Source organism: Crinia signifera, chromosome 1 (assembly GCF_055691185.1).
Source record: "Crinia signifera chromosome 1, ASM5569118v1, whole genome shotgun sequence".
Lineage (NCBI taxonomy): Eukaryota > Metazoa > Chordata > Amphibia > Anura > Myobatrachidae > Crinia > Crinia signifera.
The window spans coordinates 273,968,504-273,982,251 of NC_139217.1; the positions used below are offsets into that span (position 1 = coordinate 273,968,504).

General features: G+C 41.9%; 1 protein-coding gene across 4 annotated transcripts in view; it reads right to left on the reverse strand.

The window, feature by feature from the left end:
* SVEP1 (sushi, von Willebrand factor type A, EGF and pentraxin domain containing 1) overlaps window positions 1–13,748 on the reverse strand; it is a 323,106-nt gene that overhangs the window by 179,034 nt on the left and 130,324 nt on the right. For all 4 annotated transcript variants that reach the window (XM_083183977.1, XM_083183959.1, XM_083183968.1 and 1 more), the window contains exons 8-13: window positions 12,567–12,685; window positions 9,306–9,435; window positions 6,790–6,897; window positions 6,109–6,240; window positions 4,186–4,380; window positions 2,117–2,238 (exon numbers count right to left, since the gene is read on the reverse strand). In XM_083183977.1, the coding sequence (XP_083040103.1) occupies window positions 2,117–2,238; window positions 4,186–4,380; window positions 6,109–6,240; window positions 6,790–6,897; window positions 9,306–9,435; window positions 12,567–12,685 (806 nt within the window). The remainder of the gene's footprint in view (window positions 1–2,116; window positions 2,239–4,185; window positions 4,381–6,108; window positions 6,241–6,789; window positions 6,898–9,305; window positions 9,436–12,566; window positions 12,686–13,748) is intronic.

A 13,748-nucleotide genomic window follows, 5' to 3' on the forward strand; every position in this document is an offset into this window, starting at 1 on the left:
AATCTCAAAATCACTGGGATAAGTAAAAGCAAAAAAAAGTTATCCCCACTTAAGTGAAACATGTCAGATTTGAAAAAAATGGCTCTGTCAGGAACGCAAAAACTGGCTCTGTCAGGAAGGGGTTAAACAACCAAAGTGTAAGTTACAAGGGTGTCACCACCCTTTGTTCAGGACTTATTTTTTGAGGTAAGGATAAGACCATCTTTATCTGGTTTAAACTGTTTGGGTTGTGTATTTATGTAATTGTTCCATTTGACAATAAATGAGTGTAAGCGTTTCCCCTTTAATAAAGATGCCTCTATCCACTCCATTTTAAGGAAGTAAAAAAGTTTTTCGTTAAAAAGATTTATGGACAGGGATTGAGGGGATAGCCAGTGTTGTAAAATACATTTGATTGTTATTCTGGCCATGATGGACAGAAGCTTTTTTTCATTTGTGTTTAAATAGGTAAATTGTTTGACAATTCCCAGTGTAGCCCACTCAGGAGTCAACTGAAAGGAGAAATCTATAACGGTTTTTATATAATTAGTCACTTGGAACCAAAAGTGTTGAATTTTTGGACAGTCCCATAGACAATGGGAAAGCGAAGATTGAGTTGATTTATAGGACATGGCTGAATCTTTTATCCGAATAACATGGGCTCTTGAAGGAGAGATGTATCCTCTATAAAATATCTTGTAGGTCATTTCTCTGAACGACATAGCAGGGATAGTTCTCAGAGAAAGTGTTAGTGATTCTATCAAGTCTTTGTGTTGTAGTTGTGGGCATTGTAATCTCCAAGTATTGATACCTGTTTGGAATTTGTGAGAGAATTTTGAGGAGTGTATAACTGAATAAAAGAGAGATTATTTTTGGGGGATGATTAGGAAGAAGAAGGATCAAATCTATAGGATTAGAAAAGTCCTTTTTGGATAAACTTTTAATAACGTGGTTAGTGTAATGTTGTGCTTGAAACAATGCTAATGGGTTATTGGACGTGAAGGTGAAATGTTGTTTAATTTGCGGTATAGAATATGGTTTATAGGTACGCAAATCAATCAACTTTCCGATAGAGGTAAAGCCCTGTTTCGACCATATACGAAAAGGAAAGTTGGAATCACCATCTTGGAATTGTGGATTTAGCCAGAGAGGTAAAATAGAGATTGCATTTGATTTAGTTTTAAGTATTTACGCATCCTAAACCACATAGTTCTTGTGGAGGTTAGAAGTGGGTTTTCAAAAAGTGAAGGAACAATATCATTTTTAGGCATGTGGAGGAATGATATTAAATGAATGTTGGGTATGAGCTGTTGTTCCAGCTCTGAGTCAGCAAATGTGTTGGTACATATGATCCAATCCTTAAAATATCTACTGTCATACCTCTTCTAATCCTTTGGCCAGTTTTAAGGAGAGAAAGCTGTCGATTTCTCCAATTGGGATATTGGATATTCGGCACTCGGGACATTGAATCCAAACTACAGATTTGCTGTCGAGCAGGCCGAGAACGGGAGAGGGTCACGGCTGTCAGGACATCCTGACGGTCGTGACAAGGGATTGAATATCCCCATAGAGTGAGTTCACAAATCCAGAATATATAATTGTGTAAATTAAGAAGTTCAAAAAAATATTTGCAGGTGATTTATCAACTCAACCTTCATAGCAACTATGCTAATAAATGTATTAGTTTCTAAACTTAGTGCTTAACCCTTTGAGTGCCAATGTTGCTGTGAGCGATCCTCAAAATATCCACAAAAATAGCCAGCATCTCTGACAGCTTCTGTTTATTCAGTATAAATAAATACAAATACAGCCAAGTCAATTAATTGAAGTTTAGCTAAATATTGCACACACAAAAAAGAACAGTTGCTGTGAGTGGCGCTGGCATTTTAAATGGATATTTTGAGGATCTCTCACGGCAATGTTGGCACTCAAAGGGTTAAAGGAAATTTGTTTTAGAGAATAGTGAGCATGTAATTATATAATTATTAGAAATTACTAAGAAGCCTATTCCCAGGTTTTCTGTTTAGCTTGATGAGTTAAACATGACTGGTCTTCAGTTTCCTTTAAGCATATCATCTCACTAAATTAATAGTCTAACGACATAGCCAAAAGTATAACTACTAAAGTACCAACGTACCATTTTACCAAGTGACGTCTGAAAGGCATCTGCAAAGTTTTTCAGTAGGTTGGTGTCATCACATCGTGTGGCCTTATACAGCATTTCAAATGACTTAAACCCATGATTAGCAAATCGCTTCACTGGAATTGATAAGTGTAAAGAAATAATGCCAACTTTAAATTTCAAATGATATACAGTATGCCAATAGTGTCAAAACTGTTTTGTTAAAACTTTCCCATGGAGACACAATATAAACCTTTGGAAAGACAAATTCAGTTAGAACATCTTGTCCTGAAAGAACAGTGCCCTAGAGTATCAGCATTTTAAATTACACCCCTAGGCCATATGTTTGGAAAGACGTTCAATTAAGTAAGTAAAAAATTAGATATGGGACCCACACTTCCTATTGGGGTATGATATGTCTCTTATAGTCCAAAAGCTTCAGGTTATAGTTCTATACAGTCCCTTTTCTTTAAATAAAAGGACACTTGATCCATGAAAAAAAACCTTAAAGACAAAAACAAAGACAATTCATGGTGCAGATTTGGGTACTGGGAAGCTATAGAATGTGATAAACACAATGATCAATCCTCCATACTCTTTTTGGCCCCACAGAGGCTCAAATAGGGACACGCAACAGAAGCTTAAATAGGGACATGCAATAGAAGAATCTTTTTCGTTCCTCCTCCAGTTTTGCTTTAGAAATGTAAATAGAGAGAAACATCTCTCATAGTATAAAAACATGTAACATTTATTCATATGAAATTTATAAAACATAAATACAATATAAAGCCTCCATCAAAGCCTCCAAAGGAGTTAAAGTGTTTGATCCAATTGGACAATTGGCTACCAGGCACCTCCAACCACTAAAGTGTTTGGTCTTCCCCAGGGTATATACAAAAAAGGGTATGGAGGATTGACCATTGTGCACTATAACATGAAGCCTTTTGGACTATCAGAGACATATCATACCCCAATAGGAAGTGCAAGTCACATATCTTATATTTTGCTTATGTTTTGTTGTAGGAGATTATAATATAGTATTACAGGTACCCAGCTGCATCCCAGTGGAGCGCAGAAACCTAAACCCCCTTTTCTTCATTAAATTAATAAAAATGTGCAAAATGTGCCTAGCTGTCATCCTTGGGGTAATTTATATGGTGTGCAGTTGTGCTTCTGATTGTCTACATGTTTTATGACTGGCAGCCACTTGCACTGGTTTTGCCTGTCACTTTGACCATAAGTAATTTGTCTGTGGCACCCCTGCAAGAGCCATTCAGCCCCACAGGTGCCTAGGCACACAGCTTGGGAACCAGTGAACTGGTGAATTAGTATTTCTGGAGCCCTGAGCGTGGTTTGGATAATACTATGCACAAGGCCTGCTCTACCATTAGGCAGCTTTAGGCAGCTGCCTAGGGCACCAGATCTGGGGGGGGGGGGCGCCACCAAGTCTGCCTATCAAAAAATTTATGATGTCTATGATGATCTTTGTTGTACTTAATGCAGGTGGCGGCTGTGGAACCTCTAAGATTTCACTTGGGGCATATTTCCCTACTTTGCTGCCCCCTCCTCCTTGTACTCTGTTGTAGGTGGCAAAGGGGGACCTACAGGGAAAGCAGGGAACATGCCCACCTTCCCGGGGGGGGGGGCTGGGAGAACCACCCAATTTCTTGGAGCCTCACCGCCATTCCAGAATGTTAGGCAAGTATGCCTTAAGGGGATGGAAAGTGCGTATTGGTGGCAGTATGGGGGGGGGGGTAGGTTGAAGTTTTGCCTAAGATGCTGATCAGTCTTGACCGGCCCTGACTATGCACTGCCAGCATATAGCTATGCACAGATTTATTGAGCCTGATAAAGTGGCCGGTGATAACACACCAGCCAGTCAACTCCTAACTGTCATTTTTCAAACCCAGACTGTAGTTTGACAGTTAGGACCTGACTGGCTAGTGCATTATCACTTCATCACTTGCCCCTATATTTTTAGCTTCAGGTAGAGAAAACCTTTTCACTAAAATATTATATCTGGCAAGATATATGTTTCTACTACTAAAATGTATCTTAATGTATTTTAAATTGTAAATACTTACCAGAGCAATCAGGCCAGTCTATTGTTTGGGGTGGGTTCCACAAACCATCATTAAATGTACAGTAGAAATTCTGGATTGAACCTTCTGCTACCTCAAAGCCCTCCTTACAGTTTATAGTACAGTTCACACCATCCATGTCCTTGGAACAGACAAATTCTCCATTCTGGAGAGTAATGGGAAGCTCACATGGTGAACCTGTAGATTTGGGATACAAAGTGAAAATTAACACAGCACAGTTGTCTATTATTCATACAGGTCGAGTATCCCGTATCCGAGTATCCGTTATCCGAATTATTCCGAAATACGGACATTCCAGAAAGTGAAAAAAATTTTTTTTTTTGCTAAAAACTCACTGGGGACATTTGTAACAGCAGCACTGGGGACATGATATGTAACTGGCACTATATATGTGCAAGACAATGATTGCTTGGCATTCAAATTCAGTGCTGAGATAGTACACACATTTTGTTTCACGTTTTGAAACCTTGTTTTTTGAACAATTAAAATATATTTGTGTGTATTTTATGTGGTTATAAAATATATTTGTGTGTATATTATGTGTTTATACAGCATACATGCAAGATACTTCAAAATACATCATTGAAATATTAAAATATTCCGAAATACGGAATAATCCGTTATCCAAAATTCTCCTGGTCCCGAGCATTTTGGATACGGGATACTCAACCTGTATTTTCATAACTACCCATATGTTTAGGTTCTTAACTAATGCTTAACCTTTAACTCTTTGTAAATACCCTTTGTAAATACCCACTGTTTCCCATTGTAAAGCACAACAGAATATGCTGTGTTATATAAGAAACTGTTAATAAATAAATAAATAAAAATAAACTGATTAAAAATAAAATCCTGAAGAAGACCCTGAGGACTACCTATGTATATGGCAGATTTACAAATTTCCAAAATCAACAGATTATTCTTTACTGCAGTTATTAGAGCTGTCCATAGAAAAGCATTCAATGTACAGTTGTTAATAGAAGATAGGGTGCGGGTCAACTAATCCAAATGACGTAGCCCTTCAAAAATAGTCATATATAAACATCACATGCTTTGTCGATGCCCTTAGAGTCCACGTCACCAAACTCCCGTTAAGCAACACTACCAAGATAAATATTACACACCCCTGGTAGAACAATATCACCAATCTTTACGCTCTGAGCAGTTATTCCTTCTTTTTGTTGTTTGATATGATTAGTTTATAGCCTACATTATCTGAGCAAAAGAGTGCATTACGTTTTCTTTTATGCATTTGTTTCTTAAGGAAATATAAATATGGGTGAATAAATATTTGTGATCTTTTCCTGACCCAGGGGCCCCTTGGGCATTGGTCGAGGGCGAGATAATAGTGTTCTTGCAAAGAGGCTCACTAAGTGAGTATTCAGAGAGAGATAATGTGGAGAGATTATGGGCCAGATGTATCAAGCTTCAAAAAGTGATAAGATGGAGAGTGATAACCAGCCAGCCAATCAGCTCCTGCCTGTTATCTTTCAAACCCAGCCTGTGACATGGCAGGTAGGAGCTGGTTGGCTGGCTGTTTATCACTCTCCATTTTATCACTATGGAAGTTTGATACATCTGGCCCAAGTCTTAATTAATCCGCTCCTGTCACTTCCCAAGCGGTATGTGAAAACAGACAGTTAAGAGGTGATTGGATGATAGTGGTACATTATCTTTCTCTGCTTTATCTCTCTCCAAGCTTTGATAAATCCCAACTTACTTTATAAGATGCACCTGGGGAGGATCGGTGCATTTAGAGGCGGCATTTTACGCTTCTACAGTCACTATTGGCTAAGGAAGGCAATACATGCTGACTAGGTGATGTAATCATTGAACATGTGCAGAATGCTAACAGAATTACATGTACAATATACTGTTCTAGCGTAAAGTTATCTCACACTGTACCTTTAATGATGATATGAATCTCACAGGTTCTACTATTACCAGATGGATCACTAGCGACATACTGAACAACTGTGTCTCCATGTGGGAAGAAATCTCCAGGTGAATGAGTTTTTGTAATACTCAATGGAGCTCCTAGAAATGTAATAATACCAGAACAAGAAAATACTTATGTAAAAGTCAATTTACGGAAAAGTAAAAAATGAAATCCAAAAGCATAAAATGCGCTAATGCTACCTAAAACCTGCTGATACTTTATTACCAAAAGTGATTTCACAAAATGTTAAGAGAAAACTGTCATATAAATGTGCCAGAATGGTAAAGGATTCCAGCTGATTTAAAATCCTTATTTATCTCTTACTATTATGGGCCAGATGTACTAAGCTTGAAAAGTGATACAATGGAGAGTAATAAACCACCACCCAATCAACTGCAATGTTACAGGCTGTGTTTGAAAAATGACAGACAGGAGCTAATTGGCCGGTTGGTTTATCACTCTCCACTTTATCACTTTTTGCAGCTTAGTACATCTCGCCCTATGTCTTATGCTTTACACAATAAAAACAAGGATATGAGACATGAACATTCCTCAGTCCACAAAATAAATTAGTCATTTAATTTCCGGCACCAAATACCATTGAGTTGAGATATAAATTAATTTAATGAAAACTAGATGGATCTCACCTGAGTTGTCTGAAAATTGTGGCTCCGGCCATATTGCAACATGTTTGCTGTCACTTGTTTGTATTGCTGGGGGTGACCTGCACCTATCGATGACAGGGGGCTCTACATCTAGAACAAAATGTGTATATAAAGCACAGATGAACAAATACTTTAGCCAACCATTTACAATAATACATTCCAAAGGTGTTTGTAGGTTTATGCTACTCTCATTATCATGTCTGCGCCGGCTACCGTTTGATATTTTAGAGGAACATTTAATTAGTTTTTTTACCATCTACTCAAAATTTGCATAGTAATTTAATCAATTCTAAATGCACTTAATCCTTGCTAATCTTCTAAGATTAACATTCCTGTATGGTGCACTCAATAAAGAATTCATTTACCATAGATTTTCCAGAGCTTTATTAGAATGGCAAAGTTCTACTATTTTATTTTGTACTTGTTAGGCCCTGTGTAGTCACTGAATTATGTAGTACCATGGATTTATCTAATTTATGTATCATAGAAAGTATTTCTAAACACACATTGAAAAATGATGGCATCCATAGTACAAATAACACTTTATGAAAATATCAAGTATAGGTATTGCTGGGATCTCTTCTGTAATAATCAAATAAAAGCATCCCAGAATGTCTGTGAACATACATACTTGGATTAATTGGACAGGAACGGAAAAATAATTGAACCCTTTAAGTGCCAACAGTGCTGTGAGAGATCCTCAAAATATCCGCTAAAAAGGTCAGCGTCACTCACAGCGACTGATCTCTTTTTTTTATTGGAGGGGGGGGGGGGGGGGGGGGGGGTGGTGGTGGTTAATTGACTTGGCTGCATTTTATTATTTATACCAAAAAGAACAGTCTCTGTGAGCGACGCTGGCATTTTTAGCAGATATTAACAACGTTGGCACTCAAAGGGATAGTCTGAGCAAGATAATTTCTAATTTGACTCTTACAGATGGAGCGGCTCTCAGTACGCCCCCGCTGGTGAGCCGGCGCTCCATCTGACTGGGACGGGGGCCCTGGCGGCGGGGGACGGGGAGGTGGGATTGGGTGGCGAGGACCGGCTGAAAAGCTGGTGGGGGCTGGCGAGGAGCTCTGTAGTAAGGGGACCCACGCGTCTCTTGCTCTTGCATCCGCTTCTGGCAGCTGGTGAGTCTATTGCCAGCCCCTGCAAGAATGAGAGCAGCTCCATCTGTAGATGATGGATAACCTAATACAGGGTTGCCGACTCTCCCGGAATGTCCGTGAGACTCACGGAATTCTGGGACATCTCATGGACTCCCTGAAGAGGGTCCCTTTCTCCCGCAGAAGCCCCTTTGCTTCCGCGATGCGGGCTGCACATGCGCTAGTTACTGGCGATTACTTCATTTCGCTGGCGGCATCGCCGCACTGACGCTTCCAGACTACGGAGGGACTGCGGCTGCGCATGCGCGTAACCGGCGATGATGTCATCACGCTGGCGGCAGCTTCGCACTGACTATTCCAGACTGCGGAGGGACTGCGCGTGTAACCTGGAATGGGCATGGCCCCATGCACCTTCTACACAGATCCAGGTACAAAGTAGGGCTCCTCTCTGCCCTGCGCCTGCTCTCTCCATATTATTCAGGGTACACTTGCGCTCCACCTTCCTCATGCAGGGCTGCAGGATGCACAAGGTTCTCCCCAGGCAGTGCGCTCTCCTCTGTCAGGATGCCTGCAGGGAGCAGCTCATCGTCTGTGTTCTGCAGACCATCACTGGCCCTCTGAGTGACGTGCATGGGGGTACACAGCTGTTGCATTGTGCTGCAGCTGCTCTGCATCAGATACATCTGTGGGGAAGCCACCCACATCGGGTTGCCCCACCTTCTCTGACACATCTGGCAGATGCACATCCCCTACATTGCTCTGCATCTCTATCTGGGACATGTGCAGAGCAGCCCACCTCCAAACGCGACAGCACCCCTTCCTCTGCTCAGTTATCCTTTAGGCTGCAGGGCCACTTCCCTGCATGCAGGAGACCCTGCCTGCGCACAGCCATCTGCAGGGACACCCTTATCCTCTGTCACCTCCTGCACATGGGTTGCTGGAGCCGGCCCAGGAATGCTGCCCTCTCCTGAAGTTATAGGACCAGCTTCCCTGCTGTGCTGGCTCTCTTCCGTGCCCGCTCCGGACTGCCCCCTGGCGACACAAGGCCCGCCCCCTGGCGACGCAAGGCCCCGCCCCCTGGCTTTTACTTTTTCTCCCTGAAATTATTTTTCAAAAGTAGGCAACCCTGACCTAATATTAACATGCCAACACTTATTCAATGCACATTAAACATTTCACTTTATGTCCATGTTGTGCACATGTGTTAAAAAAAACATGACATGATTAATAATCTACCGTTAGAAAAATGAGGACTATTAAAGATATATTTTGTCTATTACAAGAAGGGATTTAGATCGCTTCATTCACATTCAAATATTCTGCAAGAGCTGCTACAGTAAGCCACAATGACTTTAGTAATGGTGACAGAAATCTAGAATTCTGAATACTTACCAATGACCTTTATATTGAATGTGCAGCTGGCCTGGTTACCAGAGCTATCTGTCGCTGTGTATGTAACAGATACTTCTCCAATAGGAAACATGTAAGGTGATAGAAAAGCTGGGCTCACCTCAATAGACAACTACAAAACAAGTACAGTAGTGTGTGTTACCACATTGTAGAAACAGAGTGAGGATCAAAGGGTCCACAATTATTAGGTTGACAGTGTCTAGGTCAATGCTAAAATTTCGACACAGTAAAAGTTCAACACGAAAATGGTCTATACATGAAAAGGTTGACATGGGTTTTTCGTGGGTTTTTTTTGTGTTGATTTATACATTTACGCACGTGGACCCCCAATTAGAGTAACGTATACCCTCACATGGCTCTCTTCACTCAGCACATTTTACCGTTATTACAGATAGCAGCGCCAATTTTGACAGAGGTGCCTTGCATACACCACTGCTGTAATACACAGGGGAGAAGCAGTATCAGTAAATATAACATGTACTGAAGCCATTTCTCCCCCATTACAAGTGTTGCTTCTATCCTACAATGGTTAGTACCCTAGACTTTGAAACTCTACCCTAACTCAGCTGTGATGCCCTGTTCATTAATAAATAGATTGTCAGCGATACTGCTAGTTTTTCCTAAAACCTTGAAGAAAGATCTGCATACCGTAACATACAGATGTAGCCATGCTCATCTGTCCTACCTATGTCGGTTGGTTCACAGACGAGGTGTGTTGCAGTGTGGCGAAGCATTGTACAACCTGGCTAGTGTGGAGTATGGCATTGCCAGGGAGTGTAATGCTTATGTTCATCCACCAGATGTCGCTTTTGAAACTCAACAATTTGATTGCGTGAGGTCTCCAAGGAAATATACAGATGGAGCGAGGCCCATCTTTGCAGGGGATGGCGGAAGATTCGCCAGGCGCCAACCCCCGCCAGCTGCCGTAAGGGGACGCGCACACAAGAGATGCGCGCACGTCCCCTTACAACGGGGCTCCCCCCGAGTCCCCGCCGCCTCACCGACGGTCGCCCCGGGTCCCCGCCGCCTTGCAGCACACCCCCCCCCCTAACCCTGTCCGTCTCCCTGAAGTGGAGACGGACAGGGTTCCCATCCCCCCGCCGATGGGAAACTGGGACGCACGTGCGTGTGAGACGCACGCGCGTCCCAGTCTCTATCGCCAGCGCTCGCCAGTGCAAGGGATCTGGCGAGCGCCGGCCAAAGATGGGACGTGCTCCAACTGTAGTACAGTAATTAAGTCCAAGAAGTACTTTACTATTTTGTAAATACACTATGCTACAAAGTCAATCATTCTTTGCCCACCACCGTAAATGTATGCCGAGTTTAAATCCGTAAGAGTGGACTAAGCTCAGCATACATTTCCACACCCAGTCCCTGGGGCTGCATGAGCATCTACGTAGCATAATTACTGCACAACATGGTGGCTGGCCAAGACTATCGGCCACTAGGGAGCCAACCACCACCCAGCAGCATTTACATTAAATTCACTTTTTTTATAAAATCATTTTGCATACATTGTGCCAAACCCCCGAGCATAGCCCTGAGTGCCATCTGCATTTCCTGGCCACCCAGTTAAATAAGGCTTTCCAGTTCCTACATCAGGTGTGAATGAGACAGGCTTGCAGTACAGTATCCCTAATGGCCTAGCGGTTAAACCCACAGCATGCCATGCACAGTGTCTGGGGTATGGATCACGGTCAGCAACAACTATTTTTTTATTTTAATTCAACGGTTTTGTTGTTTCATATTTGTACATTTAAAATGTGTTTATAACCCACAAAATTAGAGGTATGAAAAAAATGCCTGGTCATTTTCAATGTATAGTAGCAAGACGCAAACAGCCACATCGGAAAGCAGTCACAAAACCTTGGTGGAAGAGAAGCTAACAAAAGCTGCTCACACCGGGGGTTATTTTGGTTCACTCTTTCTGACAAATTCCTTCTAAGAAGGACAAACCATGTGCACTGCAGGTGGGGCAGATGTTACTTGTGTAGAGGGAATTAGATTTGGGTGGGGTTTTACTTCAAAGTGATATCTATATTGCAGTGTAAAAATAAAGCAGTCAGTATTTTCCCTGCACAGAAACAAAATACCTCACCCAAATCTAATTCTGTATGCTCATGTTACATCTGCCCCCCTGCAGTGCACATGGTTTTGTCCTTCTAAGAAGGAATTTGTCAGAAAGAGTGAACCAAAATAACCCCCACAGTGAGCTTAGTCTAGGACATGGTCAGCACCCAAGGCCCCCCACACCCCGAACATCGCTAATTCCAATCCCAACACAGCCTGAAAGCTCACAGCAAATAACACTGCACCTCCCCTCCATCAGCCTCCATGGTTCATTGAGTACGAAGGGACAGTTGAGGCCAGGAGGTAATGGGGTAGATTTAGCAAATCTCACACAAAATAATTATTTATATAATTTATATATTAAAGTTATAATCAGCAATGATTAAATTAACATACATGTACAAAATGATAGCAGATTTCTAATAAATAAAGCTTTTATAAATAATTTTTAACCTTAAATAGACAAATATACTGATTTATAATGATTTGTGAAAATAGCTCATATAGGCCCTTATTCTGATTGAGTCAGATTGCTGTGTGTTTGGTCGGACGGCCGATGTGTTGTGTATTTGCGTTTCTGCACATCCGAACACGAGGTGAACTCCATGCAGAAAAGCATCGTCCGGAACCATCAGAGAAAGGGGTGGAGAGGGGCGTGAAGGGCTGTTTGGGCTAATTACCATATGCGTAAGCTCGTGTTTCATGGGCGTTCCCTTTAAAACGCTGGGCATACGTATGGTAATCTGACCATGATGCATGTGCGGACAGCTGACATAGCCGGATACTTTCACACGGAAAAATGTCAGAGTGGTCTGGAGAACTAGGGGCTGCCTGACCACTCGGTCCATCATTCGATGGGAGGTTTTCACAGATGGGGGAGGTGTTCACATGAAACATCCACTCGCGGTCCATTCGCTCTTACCGCATTCGGACGGTGTGAGCGATCCGTGCGGTAGGCGGGCTAAGAACACTAGTTGGCCGTCCGAAATACGCATCCGTCCGAGTCAACTAGAATAAGGGCCTCATTGTATACAGTATGTCATTTTTGCTGCCATTCCCCATTATTTCCTCCAAATTGTCCCTGACTGTTAATCACTTTACTAGAATACTCCTCTGTAACTGACATCACAAGATCCCTATTTATATATATATTATTTATACTGCTACACTCACCTCTTCACCAGAATTGTCCATTGCTTTTGGAATTTCCCAACTTATTTGAGCCGTGTTCTGATGCTGAATATTTTCAGCAACAATATCATCTGGACATGTGACTACAGGAGGTTCAATATCTGAAAAAAAGTTAAGTAAATTACAAGATCACTGTTGTCTGGCATAGTGAGAACATGAAGGGTGAAATTTAATAGGATGCAATGTTTAGTAAGGTTCTGAAATCGCACAATATCGCATGTTTTCAAATTGCTAATTTTTTGAAAAAATCGACAATTTAATGGAATGCGAATTGAGTCATGAAAAATGCAATGTCATGCTATAAAGTGCAAATAGTCATAAAAATGTGCGAATTAATGCTCATGTGCAATTTGTTAGACATGGTAATTGCGTGTTTTTTTTTAAGGAAGAAAAAAAAACGGCATGGGGTCCCCTCCTGAGCATAATCAGCCCTGGGCTGAAAGAACTGGTCCTGGTTTTAGAAATTCAGGGGACAAAAAACATAGGGGATCTAAAAGCAGCACCAGGCTCAAGGGCCGGAACCCCGTATTTTGGCAACCAGCACCAGGACCAAACAGCCAACAGGGTAATAATGGTAGAGACAAATGAATGATTTAACCACAGCGCAACACACACTCAGCCCAGGGTGACACCAAAAAAAGCTTTCACCACAAGCTTTGAAATACAAATGGATATAGAGAGGGGTAGGTTGTTTCTGGAGTTCTCCAGAAACAACCCCAGTCTGTAGGGAGAGACATCATCTCTAGTCTCCGCACTCCACTGATGGAACAGAGCAAGTAGCTGTGGCGGAAGAGTTAGAAATCCTCCAGACACACCAGATTTCACCACTGAAAAAGGTTAAGCAGTGAACTGTTTCAGTTAAACCTTCCTGTGTAAGTTTATCTACTCTCGCCAATGGGTGCACCTACCCCTTTCTATATCCATTAGCCAACAGGGTAATGCCATAGTTGGGGTGGCTGTTCAGCACGGTCAGTGACCTTGGAGGAGTAGGGACTCTCCCAATAAAGAGGTCCCGCTGTCAAGGATTAACCCGGCCCTGGGAGGTGGGCACCAGGCTGATAATTGGTTAATAATAGATGAAACGATTGTGAAATGTTGTGGAACTACAAGTCCCAGCAAGCCTGTACTGCATGCAGGGACTTGGAAAACCACAAGTCCCAGGCA